At 34.0% G+C, this 12,976-nt stretch overlaps 1 protein-coding gene across 4 annotated transcripts; it reads left to right on the top strand.

The window, feature by feature from the left end:
- Positions 1-604: 604 nt before the first annotated feature.
- LOC145086052 (uncharacterized) lies at positions 605-11,915 on the top strand. Of its 4 annotated transcripts, none has more exons than XM_079023773.1 (9): positions 605-810; positions 1,374-1,412; positions 3,574-6,259; positions 6,445-6,975; positions 8,465-9,103; positions 9,509-10,213; positions 10,607-11,380; positions 11,518-11,561; positions 11,693-11,915. In XM_079023773.1, exons 3-8 carry the CDS (start codon positions 3,605-3,607, stop codon positions 11,545-11,547), a joined length of 5,334 nt encoding a protein of 1,777 aa, XP_078879899.1. In that variant the 5' UTR covers positions 605-810; positions 1,374-1,412; positions 3,574-3,604; the 3' UTR covers positions 11,548-11,561; positions 11,693-11,915. The 4 variants fall into 4 exon arrangements, with proteins under 4 accessions (XP_078879899.1, XP_078879898.1, XP_078879896.1 ...); XM_079023772.1 differs by having other exon boundaries at positions 11,518-11,564; positions 11,713-11,915; XM_079023770.1 differs by having other exon boundaries at positions 606-810; positions 11,641-11,915.
- The last annotated feature ends 1,061 nt before the right edge of the window (positions 11,916-12,976 follow it).

The following is a 12,976-nucleotide window of genomic DNA, read 5'->3' as shown; positions in this document are numbered from 1 at the left end:
ATTTAATGCCGGGCGATATGGAGGAATTTGAAGAGATCTCATACTATGATCTGACTCCTTATAAACACCAAGATCGTGTATGTTAGGACATCCCATCTCTCCATCAGAAAATTAGAAAGGCACCATTATGGGAAGAAAAGGAATCAAGAACATGACATCATCTTCCTTAAAGCTAATGCATCCAAGTAAGTACCACTGATTTCTTATAAAGTTTATATTGATTGATCTTGATTCATACATGTTAAATATAATAATACAATGCTTTAAACTTTGCTTATAACGTTTGAAAAAAAAAATAATAACAAATATGAAAAATAAAATTGGTATTAAAAGTGGGGAGAATGACTTATCAGTGTAATTAATTTGTCGGATTGTTCACATTTAGACAATTTTTATTTTTTTTTGTATATATTTAATTATTTGACTTATTACATATTAAATATTAGCACCGTCACCTGTTATGGTAAAATATCAGTATCAATAACAAAATTAAATTGTAAAATGTATATAAAATAAAAAAAGTACTTAAATATAAACAAAACTATCAAAATAATTACCCGCTAAGTTTTTCTCCCCTTATCACTTTATCAGTGGGTGAATGAAAAGGCGAAGCTTTATGCAAAAGGCGAAGGTTTATGGATTAGATGGGTCATATTTGCCCTTTTATATTTTCGCTCCAAACTCGCCGGTCCGAGCAGCACCCGTTCTCCCCAGTTCCTCGCCACCGCAACACCTCCTTGTCGCTAGTCGTCCCTGACTGTAATCCGAATATAGTTGACCAACCTTCGAGGAAACTGCTCTTCTAATTTGGTAAAAGCATTTGACATCAGGTTCCTTATAGTTTCTATACTCTCCTTTTTTTTTTCGTTTTCCGGTTGCGCGTGGTACAACGAACAACTTGTTTTTCAATCATGAAATGGAGGATATCTTGTTGGATCTTATTTGTCTCGAAGCATCTGTTCATCTGATTGTTAGGCTTGCAAAAATAATTTCTATTGACTTAGGTCTGATTGTAAACCCTAGTACTTTCTCTGGTTTTTGATTTTCTGTTATCTAGTTCATGATTAGCTTTTGCTAAATATATGAATTCATTTGTACGGGGGCTTGATGATTGTCAATATACTCAATTGGTTCTTTCTGATCAATATCTTTTCCCCCTATTGATAAAGAAGATGCACATCCTATAGTCCTGTTGATTTGGTAACATAGTGAAATCAAAATCAGAGTGAATTAATTGGTTTTCGTTATTAAAGATTAAATATAATTGTATCATTATTTATATAAAAAAAATGTATTCAACTCTTGTTATTATTTCTTATTTACAATTCCAATGTATAAAAGTTCTCATGTAAATAATTATTTTCTTTTTTCAGCATACTTGGGCAAGTGTTCGTTTACTTCAGATCTCAAAGGTATAGTTGCAAATCACATTGATCTCCAATAAAATAATTAAAAATTACGGTAGTAAAATAATAATCTTAGATTTCTAACAATATAGAAATTTGTACAGATTTGAATATACTTTGTCCACTTTTCAAACTATTTAAGCCGTTCTACGTTTGGGTGAATTGCAAAAAATGCAAGATGCTTTCAAGATTTGTCAATTCTAGCAGCATGTTTTTTTTAATTGTTTAGTGCAAGGTTGTCAAAATCGAGCTCTTAAGGATCATATGATCCTATGTGACGCCCCATTCAAACGGGTATTATGCTTCATTATATATACAACTGGGAGATTTCATTTCAAAACTTAGATACCTTTTATTTCATCATGGTTTAATACAACAAAAGCGGAATGCTTAAAATACTCTCTCAACAGCTAATAATACAACACAAATTCTGTTAAATAAAAACTACTTTACGTAGTCCCTACTTCTTTTCTGGTGAGATACCTACATGCCTTAGTTTTAAAAAGCATAAAGTGCCCTAAAGCGCTAATGCTTCTTGTAGCCAAAGTCCCAGGCGCTGAACATAAAGTTACTCCTACTAGAGTTTCAATGAGCTTATGAATATAACATTTATTCAAGAATAAAACTAATTGTTCATCATTTTTACTTTGTCTTTTTTTTTTTTTTTTTTTTAAATATTTGTCTATCTTCTCCTTGCAATAGTTTTGCAAAGAAAAAAGGTAACTTTTTAAAACTATAGGTTGCAAAAATAAGAGTTTATTTTATCAACTATCATCATTGTTCACCACTTGACCAATGTTCAAATCGGGACACTATTCAGCCCCTGTGGCCATGGAGGTTTGCATGTAGGGACTCCCCAGGAGATGAGGCATAGTCTCATGTTCACAACTGGGGATTACTTGGTTCGTGAAAGCTGGCCTTGAAGCCTTGGTTAGGAAAGTTCCCCTTAAAAAAATAAAAAAACTATCATCATTGTTTTTTTTTTTTTTTTTTGAAAGGGTAAAACTCTCATCATTGTTGATGACATGTAAACCGACATAAGTTAAATTAACCTTCTATGATGTATAAAAATATCACTTCGTTCATTTTTTTTTATAATATTCTAAAAATTAGACTAATTCGTTAAGCACATAAGTAATTAGTTATGATATACAGTTAGTTTATTGTTAAATAAACAAATGGTGATTTATTTGTACGATATTTGTATCAATTCAAACGTTTCAACATGAACTTCTTTAATAATGATTTTAAATATTTAGGTTTTATATGAATATTTTATAAATCACATTCACATCAATTAAGCAAAAGTTATGATAACATCGAGAGTCAAACCCTGAGATGTGAGAAATTGGTCTGAATATGATATATGACTGAAGAAATTTCACCTAAACATAAATAATGAGAGAGTTGTTAGTTAGTACTTTAATTTAATGAAATGTATTACGTATTTGTCTTAATATATTAAATCATTAATCTACATGCCCTTCTATATTATTTTGCATTTCCTAGCTCGCTTAACAGCTAGTTTTTTACCAAGCATCATTTTTTATCAGCTAGCTTTTCAGCTATAAGGTAGCAATTAACTTTTCAACTACGGTACCAAATGTCTAGACATAATCTAACTTCAAACATGTCACTATGTTCCAAACTTATATAGGTAGATAGAGATGTAATTTCAATTTTAAACCGATAAGTATTTCACTTTGGTGGGATCTTATGATTATAATCTGGCAAAATGAAAAATGATCCTAGGTACGATCTGGATCTTGACAACCTTGGTTTAGTGTAACAAACAACCATTTTCTACCATTTATTGTAACAAACATACAATTCATTTGCCATTTTATATGATGTTTTATATCAAATGTTAAAAAAAGTTGGTTATTGTATCGTTTTTGCTATTAGGATTTTACATCTTCCTAAGTTTTTTAAAATTTAATATAAAGAAATTTGATTCTAAATGGTAGATAAAAATGACCACATCTGCAATCTTCTTTATAATGTCAAAAGGTTATCTTTAAATTCATTTTAGATTATGAGATAGATTCTTTTTACATGTAACGACCATACGTAATTAAATGAATCTAGCATGCATGTAATTGGTCATTTATAGATGGGCATCGTACTATTGAATTCTTTGTTAATTTGTTTGCTTCTCGATATGTAGGGGCTTCTTAAAGTAAGACTATTATTGAGTAATGGAGGATATCCTTAACCCATATGCTCATATGCTCTTGGTTCCCATCATGAATCACCTAAGCGACATAATTTTCTGCAAAAAGTATATGAAGGATATGCACACTAGATTGATGGAATTAGATGGTCTGAGAGTCGCCGTAGCAGACCGCATGAACAGGAACACAATAAGCATGCTTGAGGTTCCAGACGAAGTGTCGGGTTGGTTGCAAGAAGTAGAAAGGATCACTGCAAGAGTGGGACACTTTCCTAAAGATTTCAGCAGTTCTAGTCTCAGGCGTAGGCACAAGCATGGAAGGAGACTTTTCAAGATGATTGTGGAAATAGAAACGGTCAAAAAACACCACTCTTTAATCAAGTGGACTGATGATCCAGTTCCTCTAGAAAGAGCTGGTACCATGAATGTTTCCACCTCTGCATCATCAAGTGATCACAACGATTTCGTATCGAGAGAACATATTTATATGGAAGCACTAAAAGCACTCGGATCAGACCACAAATCCCACATGATAGCCTTGTGGGGGATTGGCGGAGTGGGGAAGACCACATTAATGGAAAGGCTGACAAAGGCTGTGGAAGAAAAGAAAATGTTTGATTGTATTATTAAGTCTTGTCTAGGGGAAAAGGCGGACCCAATTGCTATTCAGCAAACTGTTGCAGACCACCTCGGTATAAAGCTCAATGAAACAGGTAAATCAGCAAGAGCTGATAAGCTTCGTAAATGGTTTGAGGCCTGTTCGCCTAAATATAATATTCTAATAATATTCGACGATGCATGGGAGGCGGTTGATCTAAATGACATTGGTTTAAGTCCTTTGCCAAATCATGGTGTCGGCATCAAGGTCTTGTTGACATCACAAAACAGACATGTTTGCACTATGATGGGAGCTGGAGCTAATTCAATTTTCAATGTACAAGTCATAACAGAAGCAGAAGCACATAGTTTATTTTGGCGACTTGTAGAAATTTCTAATGATGCTGATCCGGAGCTCCGTAAGATGGGAAAACATATCGTAAGGAAGTGTTGCGGTTTACCCATCGCCATCAAAATCTTGGCCCTTACTCTTAGAAATAAAGCCAAGGATGCATGGAAGGATGCCCTTTTTTGTTTAGACCACCATCACATCCACAATGTTGTTCATGAAGTTTTTAAGATTAGCTACAAGAATCTCAAAGACGAGGAGACTGAATCTATATTTTTGCTTTGCGGTTTGTTTCCTAAAGACTTCAATATTTCTACTGAGGATTTGGTGAGGTACGGATGGGGATTGAAAGTGTTTACCGGAGTGTCTACTTTAAGAGAAGCAAGAAACAGGCTGAACACATGCATTGAGCGGCTCCTGCATACAAGTTTGTTGACCGAAAGCAATGATGTGGGGTGTGTTAGGATGCATGATCTCGTTCGTGCTTTTGTTTTGGATATGCTATCTAGAGTCGAGCATGCTTCGATTGTCAACCATGGTAGTATGTCAAAGTGGTGGCCCAATGATGTAGGCGACTCTTGCAAAAGAATTTCATTAACATGCAACGATATGTCTGAGTTTCCTAGAGACCTCAGGTTTCCGAACCTCTCCATTTTGAAGCTTATGCGTGGTGATAAGTCATTAAGGTTCCCTCAAGACTTTTACAGAGAAATGGAAAAGCTTGAGGTAATATCATACGATGAAATACAATATCCATTACTTCCCTCAGCATCCCAATGCTCCACCAACCTTCGAGTGCTTCATCTCCATCGGTGTTCGTTGATGTTTGATTGCTCTTCTATCGGAAATCTGTTGAATCTCCAAGTACTCAGTTTTGCTAATTCTGGCATTGAATGGTTACCTTACACCATCGGAAATTTGGTGAAACTGAGGCTACTAGATTTGACAGGTTGTGCTGGTCTTCGTATAGATAATGGTGTCTTTGAAAATTTGGTTGAACTTGAAGAGCTTTACACGATGGCCGGTGGTCGTTATGGAAAAGCCATAAGCTTCACAAATGATAATTGTAATGAAATTGCAAAACGATCAAGAAATCTTTCTGCATTAGAATTTGAGTTCTTTCGGAACAATGCTCAACCGAAGAATATGTCGTTTGAGAAGCTTGAACGATTCAAGATCTCAGTGGGACGTTCTTTAGATGGAGAACTCAGTAGGAGCAGCCGCACATATGAAAACACTTTGCAGCTGGTGACCAACAAAGGTGAAGTACTGGATTCTAGAATGAATGAGTTGTTTGAGAAAACTGACGTGCTTTGTTTAAGTGTGGGTGATATGAATGATCTTGAAGATTTTGAGGTGAAGTGCTCACATCCTCATCTATTCTCTTCGTTCAACAATGTAAGAGTCCTTGTCGTTTCGAGGTGTGAAGAGTTGAAATACCTTTTCACACTTGGAGTTGCAAAGGCTCTGTCAAAGCTTGAGCATCTTCAAGTTTCTTCAAGCGATAATATGGAAGAACTCATACATATTGAGAGCATTGGAGTAGAGACAGTTACATTGCCAAAGCTTAAGTTTCTATCTTTGGTTTGGCTACCAAATCTATCTGGTTTGTGCCATAATGGCCACATAGTTGAGCTGCCACAACTAGTGACGTTGGAACTTGATGGCCTTGCAAATTTCACAAGCATTTACCCCAAGAATAAGTCGGCAACATCTTGTTTGTTGAAGGAAGAGGTAATATTCTATTTTTATGTTAAATGCGATTCAAACAATCTGTTCAGTTAAAAGGTTGCATTCACATTTTGTTTTATGCTAAATAACCAGTGGAATTTTCAGAAGAAAAAAAAAGTCATTTAGAATTTGATTGTATGACTTATTGTTTGGATGAAATCATGAAGAAAGCATTTATTCATTTTTAGGTTGTGATTCCTAAGTTAGAGAGATTGGTTGTTTTTAATATGGAGAATCTGAAGGAGATATGGCCTTACGAATTTGATACGAGTGGGGAAGTTAAGCTGAGAGAGATTGAAGTGAAATGCTGTGACAATCTTACGAATCTGTTTCCGTGCAATCCCATTCTATTGCTGCATCATCTTGAAGAGCTTCGAGTCGAGGATTGTGGTTCCGTTGAAGTGTTATTCAACATCGACTTGGATTTTGCTGGTGGAGTTGGAAAAGGCAGCACTAGCAACTTGAGAAGCATTCAGATGAAGGAATTAGGCAAGCTAAGGGAGGTGTGGAGGATAAAAGCTGAAAATAAGTCTCTTCTTCCCATCCGTGGCTTTCAAGCTGTTGAAAACATACAAATTGAGAGATGCAAGAGCTTTACGAATGTCTTCACACCTGTCAGCACCAATTTTGATCTGGGTGCACTTGTCCACATGAATATAAGTGATTGTGGAGAGAGCGGGAGAAACAATGAATCAGTGGATTATAGCCAAGAGGAAGAGGTATGCCTTCCTTTTTCTACTCAATTAATTAAGGGTTAAGATACATGCTACCTTTTGTTTTTATGTATGGTGACGTGTCATCTACATTCTACACTTGCACTTTGCACATCAAAACTAAATAAAAAGGGGTGGAAAGGTGAAACGACTAAAAGTTTGGCATCAGATTTGAAAGTAAACATTACTGAACAGTAAACACTAAGCTACAAACATTTCTTGAGTTAATGTTGCAATGCATTTATAAGATGCTTAACGAGCCATTTATTAACGTAACTATTATTATTATTATTTTTTTGTAAATTATAACTGCATATACACAAAACCAGTTTTATTTTCTTAAGGCACTTATTCCATCAAACCAACGTTCAGTTTACAAATCGTCATAATTATAACATATTGTTATCTTGTCTTATGAACATAACTAATTTAAAAATATAACAACTATAAATGTCAATTTTTATGAAAAGTTAACCGGCTCAAAAAAGGCAATTAATGAAATAAGTAAAACTTACAAAAAATGACATTTGATCAAGAACTATGTATATATATTTTTTTCTCATAAAAGTGATTACAAATTAATAAAAAATTAAAGTGATAAATAAAAAGTTGTGTTTTGCAAGCAATTGATTATATGATACCTATATTGCAATATTTATTCAAGAAATGACTCTGTTAGTAATGTTGTTTTTTTTAATTGTGATGTCCAAGTTTGAATACTTCATTTTTTTTTATTTTTTATTATGATGAGGTCTACAAGTGAATGTCATGTTCAAAAACATCGATACTTGAAAACATGGAGTCCTATATCCTCCTACTACTTTTAGATGACGACAAGTGCAATAAAAATTTATTAATTTTATTAAATATGACAAGTGTCACAATCTTAAATGTATAGGAAGATGGTAGGAGGATATTTGACTTCTCATAAAATAATTGAGCGACCTACATCATATCAACAAAAAGATATGTTGCTATCCTGTGTGACCATTACTTAACAACACCTGCTTATTAACCAAATTACTTGCAAAACTTTGTCTTCTGCTTGAAAAGATTTCACATTTTTAATTAATCAATTCGTAATTACTTAATCTCCAAATTTTGCTTGCTGCATGGGAGCCGATCACAGCTTTTCATCCTATATTATTTAAAAAATTTTATAAACTTTTTGTTAGAAAGGAAACATTAGACCTTCTGAGTTTTGACAAGCACACCGAATTAGGTATGTGCCTCTGTGGTTTTGTATTGATGAATTCTTTAGCCTTCTCATGCCTTAATATTGTTATGTTTAGTTATCAAAATGCGCATTTATTTGAAAGCAAAAATAAACTATTTTTCGTCTATTTCCAAATGTTACTTTAGAAATGATCTAAAATCAAATTAATCTCTCAATTATATAATCGCAAAACATAATTCTCAAGGAATGTGCATTTATAATTCTTTAATGTAATTCAATTTTAACCGACCAAAGTTACTAATTACATTTTTTGTGCAGAATAATCTTCCAGGAATTAATAATAATATTTCAGATGCTGTATTTCCATCGTATCTCGCCCACTCTTTTCATAACCTCCGTGGACTTTCCTTATCGAATTGGGAAGGAGTTCCGGAGGTGGTGTTTGAGATAGAGATAGAGAGTCCAGAACATGGAGAATTGGTCACAGCTCAAGATTATCAACAACGAATGCTTCCCTACCTAGAGAATTTGGATATAATACACTTGGAAAGGATGAGCCATGTATGGAAGTGCAACTGGAATAAATTCTCCATTCTTCCAAAACAACACTCAGAATCCCCATTCCAGAACCTCACAACCATATATTTGAAGGAGTGTGAAAGCATTAAGTACTTGTTTTCCCCTCTCATGGCAAAGCTTTTTTCCAACTTAAAGAAACTCCAGATACAAGACTGTGATGGTATTGAAGAAGTTGTTTCAAACAGAGACCATAAAGATGAAGAAAAGACTACCTCTGCGTCTACCCAGATAAATACCACTGTGTATCCTTGTCTTGATTCTCTCACTCTTAGTTTCCTTCCAAATCTCAAGTGTATTGGTGATGGTGCAAATTGTGGGAGCAATGAGTTTTCTTTTGAAAATACTAGTATAACTGCCGACTTTCTTGATCAATCTAAGGTACATACTACATATTTAACAGCTTATTTCATTTCTTATTTAATATCCATTTTTTCTTTGCGATGTTCTAGAAAATTCATGAAATCACATGCAAGAGATTGAAACTTTTCTTTGTATAATTAGGTTTGCGTTAATTTATGCAAAAAATTTCAGCAACTTATAATCTTACCCAAAACAGTTCATCATTGAATTCGTCATAAAGTAGAAAACATGGAACTTGTTTAAGCTTCTTGTTATAAGCATATGCTTTCTCAACTTCATTGATTTTTCATTCCAATATTTTCGGTTGTAGAGCCGTGTATCGTTTGTTTTCTCTTTAATAAATCCTGACAAATTGTTTTTTGATGCGGAGAGCACTAGTTTCAAGTATAATTTTTAAATTTACACGAATTTTATGTGCTGCAGTTTCCTCAAGTCGGTGGTGTTTCTTGGACCTTATGTCAATACTCTAAAGAGATAAGTATATCATACTGTGATGTGTTGTCAAGTGCGATTCCGTGTTATGCGCTAGGACAAATGCAAATGCTTCAAGTGTTGAGAATAACACGTTGTGACTCGATGAAGGAGGTATTTGAAAGTCAAGGGATGAACAATACCACCACTGGTTGTGGAAGTAGCAGCATTGACGATGGAAATAGTGGTACTTCATCAAAACAAGGACCAAATTATGTTACCGTGCTCAAACTTCCCATGCTAAGGGTATTGGAAATCAAAGATTGTGACCTTTTGGAGCATATATTCACATTTTCCACACTTGAAAGCCTTTGGAGCCTCGAAGAGCTAACTATTTGGGATTGCAAAGCAGTGAAAGTGATTGTGAAGGAAGAAAATGGAGAGCAAGCAACCCCATCCGGTAATGTAGTATTTCCTTCTCTAAAGTCCATTGCACTGGTCAATCTACCAAACCTTGTGGGTTTCTTCTTGGGAATGAATGAGTTCCAATGGCCTTCATTAGATGATGTTACGATTAAGGGCTGCCCACAAATGAGAGCATTCACAGTTGGTCAATCGTTAGCCCCGGGCCTCAAGTATATACGCAGAAGCTTGGGCAAACACAGTCTTGACAAATGTGGTCTTAACTTTGATGTGACAACCACTACACATCATCAGGTATAATCTTTAATTTTTTGCATACCAAGTAAAAGTAATAAACAAATTGATACTAGTTTGAATAAAATTTTGGCTTGTGGCTTGAATAAAAAATTTCCATTCTGCTCCAAACAAACCTTACATATCTATCTTACTTTATGAGATAAAAAATAGTAAGCCTATAGAAACGCTTAGTTGGAGTTGATTATCATCATAATTAATAATTAAAATGTGTCTTCATTGGTGCTCGCGTGTCGTCTTTATTAATTAGTACTCTTCCATTTCATTAAAAGTACAACATATGACATTTCAATTGTTTTTTTGGTTTTATATATATATATATATATATATATATATATATATATATATATATATATATATATATGCCTTATAATTTCTTTACCGGGCTTGCAGACCCCAGTCCCAAGTTTAGAAGCTACAAGCTCTTGCACTGCTACTGCAGAAGGGTTACCTTGGTCTTTTCATAATTTGATCGAATTAGATTTGAAATCTAACATATCTTTAGAAAAGATTATTCCATCCAATGAGTTGCAACAACTTCAAAATCTGGAAAAGATACATGTAAGCTACTGTCATGGAGTAGAGGAGGTATTTGAAGCTTTGGAAGGGACAAGTGGTGGTTTGGATGAATCACAAGCTGTTGTTGTGGAACTTCCAAACCTAACAGAAGTGAGTTTAGCATGGGTAGATGGTCTAAGGAATATGTGGAATAGCAATCAGTGGACAGTATTCAAGTTTGGAAACCTAACAACAGTTTCTATTCATGGATGTGACAAGTTAGAGCATGTTTTCACAAGATCCATGGTTAGTAGTCTATTGCAACTCCAAGAGCTACACATAAAAAACTGCGATCATATGGGGGAGATAATCGTTAAGGACACAAATTTAGTTGCAGAAGAAGAATCTGATGGCAAAATGAAGAAGATTGAGTTACCTTGTTTAAGGTCCTTAATACTTGACCAACTTCCATGTCTGAAGGGGTTTTGCTTATGGAATGTGGATTTTTCACTGCCATTACTCGATACTCTGAAAATCAATAGATGCCAACAATTAACGGTTTTCACCCAAGGAAGTTCTGCTACTCCGGAGCTTAGAGAGATAGAAACAAGTTTTGGCTCGTTTTATGCAGGGGAAGGTATCAACTTTTTTATAAAGACCAGACAGGAGGTTGGTATAGGTTTCTTGCTTTAATCATTCCTAAACTACTTAAAAAATTTGTCATGGAAGTTTTTGCTATTGTCAGAACGCAGAAGCACCAACTGTTCTCTGTATTTCAACTCAATATTTTTATATATTTTATGCAGGAATTCAAAAGCAACCGACTTTTAAAGTAAAGTAAAATTTAAAGGTAAGTTCTATTTTCATGCCGTCCTCATTTCCTATAACTGCTTTTTAGGCATTTATGGCTTTTGATTCATGGATTTCAGATGTATTATTCTTCATGGTGACGTGAATTCTCGTGTTGGATTACATGTTTAGATTGTGTTTGCTTCCAAGTACAACATCGAGAATTATCAGACAAGATTATGATAACTTCAACCATTATTCTATTCATTTGAAAACCATGGTAGTCGTGTCCTTGTTTGGTTATGTACTTCTAGTACCCAATTTGTTTCCTCGTTGTATTCATCCAAAATTGCAGAATTGTTTTTATCATGATTCTTAGACGTAATTGGTTGAGTGGTATTTTGAATTTTTAAAATTCGCATTGTCCCAACACTTTTCTTAAATTATGTCAACCCATACTCTTTAAGTTTAAATACGAAGCATGACAAATATATTTAATGTTGGTAGAAAATGCATATCAAAACATGCCAATTTGTTAAAAGAAAAAAACAGGGGAGGTCATATAGGATGTTTATGATGGTCCGTGATCCAGATATCTTGAGGAGCCTGTAAGTTTACTTTCTTAAATTTCTTTTTTGAGTTTTGACCCTATGTGCGAGTGTCCCAAAATGATATACACATATTAATCCACAAGAATGTCACTTCAAGTGTTAGGCCAAAGAACAAAACAGAGCAAAAACATGGTATGTAATGAGACAGATAACCACAAAGTGGATAAGGATGATAAACAACGGTTAATGGATCTCAACAATCAAGGTTCGCACAATCTAACTAAAATGGGTAGCTTAGCCTTAAGCGACATGTAGAAACTCACATGGTCAGTTTTCGGCTTAGGAAGGAGGGAGTCATTCCCTTCGAATCCACTCAAACCACTGCCACATCAGCTTCATATCAGTTTTTCTCTTTCTCATCTTTTTCATATTTTCCAACTCACAACACATGAAAATCCTATCTTTCCCACCCATCCAACCCATTTGTCAGTTGTCACATCATTATTTTTTATTTGATTAAATCAGAAAATATAAAATAAAATAAAATGTTACATTTTTTTTCTTTAAAAATAAATTTTTGCTAATTGAAAACAAAAATAATAAAAAATCAAAAGTAGTATTTAATTAAAACAAATATTATTTAATGAATTGTAAAATAAATATAGATTATTTGAAATATTCCAAGTATATATCATTTTAAAGACGTTATGTACAATTTAGTTAAAAAGATATGATTGAAAACAAATAAGTATGTTTTAATAACATCTATAAACTATAGGGTCTAAAATGAAATTTGAACTAATTTATATGGGAGCTGATCCCTACACAACAATTTTTCTCCATACACAACAATCGGTGCTTTAAAATGTTGTATTATACAACTATATAATGCATGAATTGTTGTGAATGACAAAAAACTGTTGTG

The sequence above is a fragment of the Lactuca serriola genome, chromosome 2, assembly GCF_051521515.1.
Source record: "Lactuca serriola cultivar US96UC23 chromosome 2, Lser_US96UC23_V15, whole genome shotgun sequence".
In the NCBI taxonomy this organism is placed as follows: domain Eukaryota; kingdom Viridiplantae; phylum Streptophyta; class Magnoliopsida; order Asterales; family Asteraceae; genus Lactuca; species Lactuca serriola.
This window is presented reverse-complemented; position numbering and strand designations above follow the sequence as displayed.

What these genes read in the sequence shown, in the direction of transcription:
- LOC145086052 (XM_079023773.1), top strand. Translation starts at nt 3,605, where the DNA reads ATGGAGGATATCCTTAACCCATATGCTCATATGCTCTTGGTTCCCATC. An exon ending in ACTTTCTTGATCAATCTAAG is followed by an intron (nt 9,104 to 9,508) that starts GTACATACTACA and finishes TATGTGCTGCAG; the next exon opens with TTTCCTCAAGTCGGTGGTGT. An exon ending in TTATAAAGACCAGACAGGAG is followed by an intron (nt 11,381 to 11,517) that starts GTTGGTATAGGT and finishes TATTTTATGCAG; the next exon opens with GAATTCAAAAGCAACCGACT.